Source organism: Cebus imitator, unplaced genomic scaffold, assembly GCF_001604975.1.
Source record: "Cebus imitator isolate Cc_AM_T3 unplaced genomic scaffold, Cebus_imitator-1.0 Scaffold36, whole genome shotgun sequence".
NCBI classification, from domain to species: Eukaryota; Metazoa; Chordata; class Mammalia; order Primates; family Cebidae; genus Cebus; species Cebus imitator.
This window is the reverse complement of record NW_016107351.1, coordinates 2,417,682-2,429,759: the sequence shown is the minus strand read 5'-3', so window position 1 is coordinate 2,429,759 and position 12,078 is coordinate 2,417,682. Positions and strand designations below refer to the sequence as shown.

At 53.3% G+C, this 12,078-nt stretch overlaps 1 protein-coding gene across 1 annotated transcript in view; it reads left to right on the top strand.

Annotated features, from left to right (window-relative positions):
* The window catches only part of RPTOR (regulatory associated protein of MTOR complex 1), a 405,759-nt gene that overhangs the window by 279,298 nt on the left and 114,383 nt on the right, over positions 1–12,078 (top strand). The window contains exon 10 of the mRNA XM_037737259.1: positions 7,797–7,872. Coding sequence (XP_037593187.1) covers positions 7,797–7,872 — 76 coding nt within the window. The remainder of the gene's footprint in view (positions 1–7,796; positions 7,873–12,078) is intronic.

Below are 12,078 nucleotides of genomic sequence, written 5' to 3'. Positions count from 1 at the left end.
CCACCTGCACCTCCAGGGAGGGGCTATACCTGGGACGGGGGTCCTGGGGCCAGGTTCTAGCCTGTCCGCCTCAGCTGGCAAACAGCGCTGGGGTTAGAGAGAGTGAGCATAAAGTCGCACAGCCCAGAGAGCAATCTGACCACAGCTGCCCTGCGGCACACCAGCCACTGCCGTCATGAGTGGTCATGTGAAAACAGGAATTCCAGCGACGGATGGGATAAGCCCCTGCTGGCTGCGTGTCGGGCATGTTCTGAAGTTTACACCTGTTAAGCCATCTCCCCTCACAGCAGGTGCTGCTGTGAAGCTATGATTTTTGCTCTCAATATGCCCATTTTACTGATAAGAAACTGAGGTGAGTGAGGAGCCGTATGGCAGGGCCAGCCGTGGCTCCAGCCGTCTAGCACCAGCCTGCTCCATGCTGACTCAGTGGCGTATGTGCCAGGTCATGGTACATATGTGCATGAGCTTCTGTTTCAGGCACGTCCCTGGGACAGGAGTGCACCCAGGCAGCAGTGGCGTTTAAGCAGAGAGCAAAGTTCTTGTCACCTCTTGTTACACATGGCTGCTGCCCTGGCAGATCCCAGCATCGCTGTTGGCATGAGGAAGCTTCCCCGGTGTCCGAACGAGTCTTACCAGGCAGAGCTGAGCAGGGAGCGGCACTGCTGCCCCAGGAGCCAGTGCAAGGTCTCAGGAAGGGCGTGCCTCATGTGAGGACCCCGTAGCAGGTGGCGTTCTTTGTATTTTGACGTCAGCCACACATCACCTGCAGGGACAGAGCCCTGGAGTTTTCCCTCCAGCTGGACGTGAGAGGTGGTTGGGGAATTCGCAGCCCTGTCCTGGCATCTGAATCGTCTTGGTGACTCCTGCCCATCAATGTCCGGCCAAGACCCGCCTGGCTGAGGCCTGCCCTTGGTTGGGATCTTCCTGACCTCAGGCCCCTGAGCCCTGGCCACCGCCTGGCCTGACGCCCTTTACAGTGCTGGCCCCGGTGGCCACCCACCTGCCTGCCCACTGCTCACCCTGCCTTTGGATGCCCTGCCCCTTTGCCCTGCAGCCACACGTGACCTGGCTCAGGAGCATGACTATAGCAGGTTGCTAAGGAAAGACCGAGGAACTCGACTGATGGGATGTTCTGAAAAACGTGGACAAATAAAGCCATTTGTCAGGACACAGGTTATGAGAGGGAAACGTTGAGAATAACCCTAGTACCTAACGGAATATGGAAGGAAATTAAAAGATGTGAGTACTTTCAAGAACGTAAGCAGTCTTCAACTTTTATTCATTACTATACAAAATGTATATTAACGAGAGAAAGAAAATGGAATTGCATCCGCAATATAATTTATATCTATGTGAAAGTATGTATTACACACACCCCAAAAAACATGCTAAATAGAATTATAAATAAACATCAATGATGCTTGTGCCAGGGCGGTCCAGCTGGAGCAATGGTTCTCCATTCTGGAAACTGATAGATATGACTTTGGTTCGTCAGAAGTCTACCTGTAGATTTTCTAAGCCTTCAAAGCACTAAAAGCAATTTTTTAGCATAGTCTTTATGGCTAAGGCTTTATTGTGCCTAAATTCAGAACTAGAGACAAACAGAAGACATAATTGAGTACTTCTTTACATGAGAAAAACAAGACTGGTAGAGTTGCCTGTGAGGCAGGCATCGGGGCTTTCGGACAGCGGAAGACAGGGCTGGCATCCAGGAGGGCACAGGCATGGGTAGGGGGCAGCCTGCCTGCCCTGAGCTGAGCTGTGAATCCTGAGGGACAGAGGCTTCCGTGAAGCCCTTGGTGCCTGCGCTCCCAGCACGGTGGCGGTGGGGGAGGGGTGGTACGGTGTGTGGACATGGCAGTGCCGTGTGCAGCAGGGAGGGCTGTGTCCACAGCAACTTGGGCTGAGTCTCAGGACGCTTCCCCACTCTTCCTCCTCAGCCCCGGCTGTGCGTGTCCAAGGATCCTCTCCAATTAGCGATATTTTCTGCAGGGTCTGACATCGTGGCTTCTCGTCTTTCTATTCTGGGAGTGCCAGATAGTAATATTAAAGGGTTCTTTTTACAGAAATCAATGATGATGTGATTTCAAAGAGAATCACTTGCATTTAACACATGTTCTCCTGAGAGGGTTTTCAGCAACAAGGATGCCAGCATGAATCTGGAGCTAAAAAGTAAACACGAGTCAGTTCCATTTAATGATGAAAATTGTATCATGAACCAACTCTGACAGGGAATTGAATGTAGAAATTGGGCTTTGGACTCGGAGAAGATCCTAGATCCTCATAGGAGAAGAAAGACTCGCAGTGTGGTCTGGCTGGTCTCTTCTCCGTCCAGTGTGAGCATGGGCAGCACCGGCCGCCGTGCACCGGGTGTCAGGGCACAGGTGACTCCTGTCCTGGAGGCTCCCATCCCTGTGGAAGCTCCTGCTGGCCACTGGGGCAACGTTCCAGCAGGTGGGAAGGCCACGACAAGTGGACGAGGCAGCTCAGGCCTGGGGTGCAGACAGAGCTCACACGCCCATCGCCTCCCTGTCTTGTGGCAATGTCTGGTCCAGCCTCATCGGGGGAAGCAGGGAATGTGGCCTCCATCCTGAGTGGCATGTCCCACCTCAAATCCTGTTCCTTAAGGGCAGGGAGGAGGCATAAAGGAACAAGAAGCGATCCCAGACGCACAGACGGGGAGAACGTCCGGCTCAGAAACAGAATCGTGCTCAGCTCTGTCATTAGATCCTGCCAACCACACTGAGGACTGAGCTGATGTGGACGCGAGCATCACAGGGGGCTCTGCAGGGCTGTCTGCCACTGAAACAGTGCACAGAGCTCTTCCCTCCTGCCTCATCAAGAGACCAAAGTGTGTACATCCCAAGGGAGCACACAGGAACGTAGCAGAAGAGAGCATTTGGAATAAATAATTCACAGTCTCGCTATTATATTCCTTGTGTGGTGATGGAGAGGTTGAATTTTTAGCGAGAAGAAAGAGGGAACAAAGCCTAAAAAAATTGAGGTTAAAACACGAAGTCATCTGCATTTACGCTCGGCAGCAGCAGCAGTGATGGATACTCAGAGCCTGTTTCCTGTTTAATTTTTGATGCAAAGTCACTGGGGAGTCATTCTCCTTCACTTTCAATTTCAGGGGTCCTGAAACCTTGCCTTCCTCCGAGGTAATAACCTGGGCTTTCTGTTCTGGGGCGGGCGCCGCTCCCTGATTGATAAGCGCAGATGGAGGCTGTGCGGACTTGGCCGGCTTTCCTCCAGCCCACTTCCTGGGCGCCCGCCATCTCAGCGCTGTTTCCTGAAAACCCAGCTCTTGCCTGGATGACATGTTTTCCAGGCGAGTGACGCACCAGAGCAGCCAAGAGCTTAGAAAGTCCCTCTGCCCCCAGCTGCCGGAGGGAGGAGCCCGGTCACAGCTAATCACAGCCTCCTCCCCTCAGACCTGCCCTCCAGCACTCCAGCCCTGCTCCCCAGGCAGCCTGACTGCACGACTGCTGTGGGAGGTGCTAATCCAGACACCTTCCCGGTCCCCTCCCACCCTCTGCCGTTGTGCAGTGCCAAACCTGCTGGTGCTGGCTGCTCCCGAAGCCCACCACCGTGGTCTCTCTGTGTACATAGGACCCACCCTCTCACTTGCCTTCAGCTGGGAATCCCAAATTAGAGCTGCAAGTTTGTGTTGATTTTATCCTAGAAAATGCAGCCGGTTTTAATCAACAGATAAATGCTCATTAGAGAATACCATTGCTCTGCTGTTTAAAAGGTGGCCGTGCAGGCCTCGCACAGTGGCTCACCCCTGTAATCCCAGCACTTTGGGAGGCCAAGGTGGGCAGGTCACTTGAGGTCAGGAGTTCGAGACCAGCCTGACCAATGTGGTGAAACCTCGTCTCTACTAAAAATACAAAAATTAGCCAGGCATGTGGTGCATGCCTGTAATCCCAGCTACTCAGGAGACTGAGGGAGGAGAATTGCTTGAACCTGGGAGGCGGAGGTTGCAGTGAGCCGAGATCACGCCACTGTACTCCAGCATGAGTGACAAAGTGAGACTCAGTCTCAAAAAAGGGGAAAAAAAAGATTGCCATGCAATTTTAGAATTTAATGAGAGCTCTGAGTTCATCTAATCTGATTCTTTCCTTTGGTTAATAAATAAACAAACCACCAAGGCCCAGAGAGGGCCTCTGTCTTGCTCAGCAGGCTGCGCAGGGTACCGGCTCCTCCCAGAACTCCTGTCTTCCCTGCCTTGCTCTGAGTGGGGCTGTCAGTAGGGCCAGGGCCAGGCCCAGGCGCGGCGTGAGGTTCAGAGCAGCTGCCCTGGGTGCTGACAGTCGAGCTCCAGCGTTTGTCTTGCAGCAGTCTGTAGGTTCTTTACATCTTTCTTCTCATTAGTACTTGAACAGAGTCCTTTTCCTCCTCTCCTGTAGACAGCTCTGAGTCCACGGCCCAGAGCAGCCTGCATGCAACGTCCCGCACCCTGAGCCACGGCCCCCGCGCCTGGGCTCTGCTCATCCCCTCAGCCTCCTCTGAGCCTCTGTGTGTCCGTGAAACCAGACCATCCAGGGCTGCTTTTCTGGTCTGTGAAATGTGGAGCTGGGTCAGTCCCCGCCTCCCACCCCCGGCTGGATCCAGGTGGGCTCTCAGCCTTCCAGGAGCCCAGCGGCCCGCTGCAGCGACATGGGTCACACGTCCGAGCAGGATTGCCACCGGTGGCTCTGACACAGCTTCCCTGGGCAGTACTCTGTCCCGAATGCCGAGTGATGTCTCCAGCGCAGGTCAGGCCTTCAACACCAAGCTAGGGCCTTGGAGAGCATGCGGGTAGGCTTTACGGGAGGTGCTGACCGAGGCCACGCCAGGCGCCACGCTGGGCCCCTTGGCCGATGGCCCGAACGCCCTCTCTGTCCTCTGCTCGTTTCCTCCTCCCCTAACTTGTACACAGTTTCTTCTAACTTCTGAAGCAGAATCTTTTTATTTGATTAAATTCAAGGAATCTTCATAGAGTTTAATTGCAGTAATTGACTTTGCTTCTGTCTTAACCAAGAGTAAAATCTCCCTCAATGCCGCTGAATGCCATTTGCCTGCAGCCTGGGGATTTATTGGGCATACGGGAGCTATTTACCGCACGGGCTTTGAGACACTTTTGATGATCTGCTGATTGCTTCTTAACTATATTGGCAGGGGAAGGGCGCGTTTGTGCAGAGGGCAGTCTTGGGAAAGTGAAGTATATTTCATATCCTTGAAAGCGTAAAAGTGTTCTTTCATCCCTTTGTTCATCTTAAATTTTTACTCTTTTTCTGGATTTTAACATTTTTCATTGTCGTTTTGGTCCTTTACTAAGACATCAAGAAAATATGCCCTTTGACATGGCAGCACAGAGTGTCATTAGCCAACAAACTAACACGGGGTCCTCAAGTCTCTTAGGAAATTACTCAGGAGAAGAGATGGCAGAGCTAGAAGCAGGAAGCATTATACTGATCATCACTGGGTTTCCTCAAGGAACGCATTTCTACGAGAAAGGGAGGGTAGGGCTGAAGGAATCGGTGTCCTCCCTCCATCCCTGCCATGAGGGTTGAGCGCCCCTAATTCAGAAAACCAGAACGTTCCAAAACCCAAAACTGTGAGGGCCACCATGCTGCGGCGAGTGGACAATCCCCCTCCCCGACCTCGCATGCACAAACTTTGTTTCATCCACAAAATTATTGTGTGGAATTGGCTTCAGGCCGTGTGTGTAAGAGGTATATGGAATAATATTGTGTGGAATTGGCTTCAGGCCGTGTGTGTAAGAGGTATATGAAATATTATTGTGTAGAATTGGCTTCAGGCCGTGTGTGTAAGAGGTATATGGACCATAAATGGAGTTTGTTCTTTGACTTGGGTCCCGTCCCCATGATATCTCATTATGTATGTGCAAATATTCCAAAGGTAAAAAAAATCAGGAATCTAAAACACTTTCTGTCCCAGGCATTTTGAAAAAGGGATACTTAGCCTGAATCGTGGAAATTAAGACTCGCTCTGTGACCGTACAGAGAGTGAAGTGATGATTCCCTTCCAGTTTAGGGTTCGTGTTGGCTGTTGTGGCCATGGGGGACAGCAGCTGCCACTGACCAACACCCGCTTTGTGTCAGCCACTCTACAAGGACCCTGTGAGGGAGACACGATCATGACCCCATTTCACAGATGGTGAAATGGACCCTGGAGAGACACAGCCACGCGCCCAAGGCGCCAGAGCCACATGCTGAATTTCACCAAGCGGCCTCCCACGGGCCCCCTGGCCAGGCCCTGGTCCTCTGGACGAGGCGGCGAGGCAGGCAGGTCAGCCGCTCCCTGGGCCAGAGCTGGTGGACAACAGAGCCGGGAGCAGAGCCCAGTATCATGGCTCACAGTCAGACCTTCTCTTCTCCCCTCTCTCCCTTTCACATCTCATCCTGGGCTGCTCATGCACAGAGCATGCATTCCTGCTTGCCTGCACTCTCATTCCGCCAGTGTGTGTTGAAAGCCTGCCGCATGCCTGGCACTGGGAAGGAAGTACTGCTGGATGCCAGGGCACCTGTGGGATGCCTGTAAGACAGGGCTGGAGATGTTGGAGATGCCAGGGTGTGCCCGGCCTGGGGTACCACAGAAAGGCTTAGGAGTGCCATGTTACAGCCTCCGAGAAAGCTCACAGGGCAGCTGGCCTGAAGGGAGGTGCCAGCAAAGGGGCCTATTGGGAGGAGGCTGTCCTAACAGCCCCAGTGGGCAACACCAAGGCTCTAGCAGGGCCACGTTAGGAAGGTGGTGATGGTGCTGGGGAGCCCGGTAAGGCTGTTGCCTACACCTGGGAATTCCAGGACCGGCCCAGAGGTGTTAAGTCCAATTCAGACTGCCTGCTGGTCCTACAATAGAATCAGGGTGTGGAAGCCACCTAAATCATCCCCATTGGGGGTGCGTGAGTGAAAAACCAAACGCAAAAGGCCATCTTGACGCAGGAATAAGACACAGGCACCTGCTGGGCACCAGGGACTCGGGCCGTGTTTTCTGGAATGGAGCCTGCCAGGCGCGGCCAGGTGCCCTGTGGAGGAGTGGCTCCCGTTTTCTGTGCGTTGAGACAGGTCTCGATGCCGTGGGAAACTGGTGACCGTGGCCGAGTCCACTTCTGAGGGACTGTTGCCTGTCACCCCGAACAAGCCCTGCTGGTCTTGTCCTCGAGGGTAGAATCACATCTCCAAGTGCTTTGTGAGGTCACCAGCACACCCTGGCCTTCAGGAGCCCAGGTCCAGACCACTCGGGCATGGGGGTCTTGGGGCTGACAGCAGCATCACAGCGCAGGGCTCAGCCCTGACTGCCAGGACGCCCTTCCACGGCCTCACACTGACCCCTCCTGAGGAGGCACTCTGGCTGGCCCTGGTGTCTCTCCCACCTTCCTCTGGGACGCTGTCCTCTCAGAGCCTCCGTGGGGACCACACGGAACGCATGGGCTGCCGCTAGATGGGCTCAAGGCACAGTCAGAAACCACAGCAGAAAATGGGAAGCATTCCTTTGTTTTTCCCAGGCTTTTTTCTCGTTTTATTTTAAAGAGAAAAAATGTGACAAACAAAATGGTGAGAACGCTGGCAGCACCAACCCCCGGTCTCCACCCTCCTGGCCGCCCCTCGGACGTCCTCTGTAGCCTAAATCCGAACAACAGCGAAACTATAAACATGCCCCCACCAGCACCCATGGCCTCTGCCCCGACCCTGCTACGCAGGCTGAGCCGGCTCCTGTGCCCTGCGAAGTGCCCTCTGGTGGGAGCCCATCCGTCATGCTCAGTGGGTGTTCCTCTGTTCTCTCCGCAGGCAGGCCTGGGACCTGGCTGTCGACATCTGTCTGTCTCAGCTGCCAACGATCATCGAGGAGGGCACCGCGTTCAGGGTGAGTCCCTCCCAGGGCATCCTGCACATCTGTGGTGGCGGCTACTTCTCTGGGCACCCGGACTGCACAGCCCCCAGGCTGGGAGTGGTCCCAGGACCCTGGAGTGTCAGATATTTTGTTCACCAGCCTGGAAAAAATGTAGTTGCCAGAGTTTAAAACGTCGAGTCAACCAGGGGTTAAAGGTAGACTTTGAAAGAATCACCATTTAAAATGGTTCCGTCTCAAAATGTTGCTATTACCGATCTGCTTTTCTGAACGCAGGTTCACTGCCTGTGAGTGGTGATCGCGTTACATGAAAATAGCCTTTCACCACGAATGCAGTGTGGATCTCCCCGAGTCCTCTGACTCTCAGCCCCGTGGGGCAGTGACCCGAGGAGGGTTTGGTGCTGAGCCCTGGGGGGGCGTCCAACCCCTGGCTGCACTGCACGGGCGCTGGAGAGCTGAGCTCCCCTAGGCTGGAATCTTGTTTTCCTCCCAGCAGCTGTAAGCAAGGGTGACCCTGGGCTTTGCAGCAGCTCCCCAGGACCCCCTTGTGATTTCTTCATGAGCTTTTGCCTTATGTGAGGCATCGAGTCTGAAAATAGATGAATAAGACAGAGGCCTGCCCCCTAGGAACCTGTGAGGAAAGAGGAGCCCGTCACATCCGTGAAGAATGCAAGGGAGGAATGGGCAGAGGGCGCGGCAGTCACGGGAGGCCAGGGATGGAGGGGGTGGCAGCCTGGCCAAGGCAGGGGGGACGAGCCTCCCCACCTCCCGCTGCTGCCACGCCTGAGACAACACCATGTCGAGCCTGAGAGCCACGGGGACCACACGGAACGCATAACTGCCACCGAGGGCAGGTTTGGTGGCCTCCTGTGTCTCAGTCTCCTCACTTAAGGGGGGATTATGGTGGTATCCAACATCAGGAGCACTGGGAGGACAAAGTGAGTTAATGTGGGAAAGCGCTTTGGATGGAGCCCAGCACAGGGCCCTTGTGAACTCGTGCAGGCCGCTGCCCCAAAGACGCTGTCACTGATGCCAGGGCGTCGCCCTCCAGCCCCGGGCAGAGGCACTGATGGTCAGGAAGGGCTCCGTCCACTGCGCAGACTGTGACTTGTAGTGCACATCACGGTCGTCCGGGGCCTGGGTGTGGCTGATGTACATGTGTGGGATCTTTTAACTCCTCGGATGATTTGGACCTGCTGCCAAGGCTGGGGTGACTGGGAAAACGGCCTTTTAAGAGGACGTCCTTCTCCTTTATAACCATCTAGTACCCTCCCCTTATTGATCAGTTTTTTTGGTAACATTTGATTGTGAAAATTTTCAAACCTAGAGCACAGTTGAAAGAAATTTACGGTGAGCACCCACACCCAGCACTTATTCCTCCTCCGTCTTTGTGTTCTTGCGTCCTCAAGGGCATTGCAGACTGCCCTGCGATTAAACCGCGAGGCCGAATCCAGCTCCCCCCATGTGCTTGGCATCAACATTGGGCTTCTAGATAAAGGCCTTCCCCCCCTCCCTGCTGGACCACAAACCTTGGGGGAAGGACAGGGTCTCCCGCAGAGCGGCCGGATGCCTGCGCTCTTCCGAAGCGCTCTGGGCCTGTTGCCGCGAACAGATATTTGGAAATCTTCCTGAAAATGGCCTTTTTGTACTCTGAGCGAGGCTTCACTGGGTACTTGTAGGAGATCAGAACGATCTGCTTTTATATAAAATAATGCAGTTTCTATTTGCATGTGTGCTCTTTCTAAAGGAATACTTCTGTTTCTGTGCCAGGCATCTTTGCCAAGTATCTTTTCAAGGATTTTACTCTATCATTTCTAACACACTAGAATTAATATTCTGCATTTGGGAATGATTTCACCATGTTGGGGTGTCAGGACAAGGTGGGGGTAACTGACGTGGACCACACACTGGGTTATTTCTGTTTTTATCTTATTGGAGCTACCACATACATACAGAAAAGTGTACACGTCATGCTTTTACAGTTCGGTGGATGTTTCAAGCGGAACATACTCGCGTAACGACACCCAAGCCCAGCAGCGCCCGCGAGCCCCCTCCGCGCCCCCCCAGCTCCTCCCTTCCCCCCACAGTGGCCGCCCTCCTGCTTGGCGGTGTGCTTGGGTCCACGGAGTCACTCACGCAGGACGCAGTCTCTGTGTCTGCCTGCCGTCACTCAGCGTGGCTTGAGTCAGCTCACTCTTACTGCAGGGTGAACACCGTCGTCTGAGTGTGCCAGCACTCATGTGTCCCTTCCAGGCCACTGGGCGTTTTCAGTTTCCAGTTTTCAGCCCTCACTGGCAGTGCTGGCTAGGGCCAGACCGTCGCAGCAGAGCCTGAGACAAAAGGCAATTCTGTGATCCTCATCACAGAAATGTCGGTATCTTGTTTGTTATGGATTTTTGTATTAATTTTTATCTTTGAAAACATTGCTCTGAAATATTATGTGTGTTTATGACTGATTTTTTTTGGCCTCCCCTTCCTGGCCGTCCTCCCATTCAGGGGCTGGCCCCTCCTGCACATTTCTGGGAGTGATGCTTCGGGGTCCCGGGTTTGCCCATACTCAGCTTTAACAGATACTGCCAGAGATTCTGCCAAGTGGCGGGGGCAGCTTTCACCCCTGCCTGCAGCATGCGAGAATTTTCGTTCCTGTTTCTTTATTTGGCTATGATGGTTCAGTATGAAAAGCTATTTCCTTGAGAGCTAATCGTGTATTTCCCTGATGGTTAGTGGAGCAGCGTTTCATGTTTTTATTGGCCCTTTGACGGTCTTCTTTTGTAAATTGTTTAAGGCTTTTGGCCGTTTTTCCTTCGTGTTGTCTGTTACTCACCTGCTGTGGTTCTGTGTCTGCTCCAAAGACAGATCATCTGTCCCGTTATCACCAATAACTTCTTTCACTCTGTGGACTTTCACTTTTACATGTTTTTTTTCTTGATGAACAGAAACGCGTTATTTTAACGACGTCTAATTAGTCAAATCTTTGTCCCTTATGGTTCCGGCTTTTGGTGTCCTGTTTGATGGAACCCTTGTTTCCTCTGAGATGGGCATTCTGAGAAGATGTTCTGCTAGCAGGCTGTGTGTTTCCCTTCACATCTGGACCTGCATCTTCTCCCAGGTCACGTCCCCCATGAATGCTCAGCTTACTGCTGGTGTTTGTACCAAGGACCGTATAGACATGGTCGCCTCTGTTTCCTCGTTTGCACCAAGGACCGTGTCCCTGTGGCTGCCTCTGTTTCCTCGTTTGCACCGAGGACCATGTAGACGTGGCTACCTCTGTTTCCTTGTTTGCGCCGAGGACCGTGTCCGCGTGGCTGCCTCTGTTCTTTTGCTTGTCCCTTTGCTCACTTGGTCCTTGCACCAGGACTGTGATGACAAGCTCTATATGACACTTTCTCAACTGGTGGCCTGCAACTTCACCTCTTTCCCGAGGTTGCCTTGGTCACTTTCGGTCCTTTGCATTTCCATGTGAATTTGACATTCAGTGTGTCAATTTCTGCAACGAACCTACTGGATTCCATTGAGATTATAATTAATCTACAGATCGATTTGGGAGAAGTCACCACCTCTACAGTATTGAGCCTTCTCCCTCAAAATGGTTGTAAGTGGTATCGTTTAAAATTGCATTTTCTGATTTCTGTCTATTAACAGTGACATAGAACCCTATCAAAATTGGGATTTTGGGGGACTGAGGCAGGAGAATTGCTTGAACCCGGGAGGCAGAGGTTGCAGTGAACCAAGACCGCGCCACTGCACAGCAGCCTCAGCAACAGAATGAGACTCTGTCTCAAAAAAGAAAAAAAAACTGGGTATATTGGGGTAGGAAGAGAAGCCAGAAGGATTCCCCTGCAGTGGGAGGCTTGGGACAATTGACTTTCTTGGGGGTATTAAAAAGAACCCTTCTGCAAAATGAGCAGCTGTACAGAGGGGTGGAATAGACGAGCGACAGAATGTTCATACAGGCCATACAGAGGGGAGAGCATCCATACGGAGCCGTACAGAGGGGACAGCGTCCACACGGAGCCGTACAGAGGGGACAGCGTCCACACAGGGCCGTACAAGGGGACAGCGTCCACACGGGGCCGTACAGAGGGGACAGCATCCACACGGGGCCGTACAGAGGGGACAGCATCCACACACAGTCGTACAGAGCGGACAGCGTCCACACGGGGCCGTACAGAGGGGACAGCGTCCACACGGGGCCGTACAGAGGGGACAGCGTCCACACGG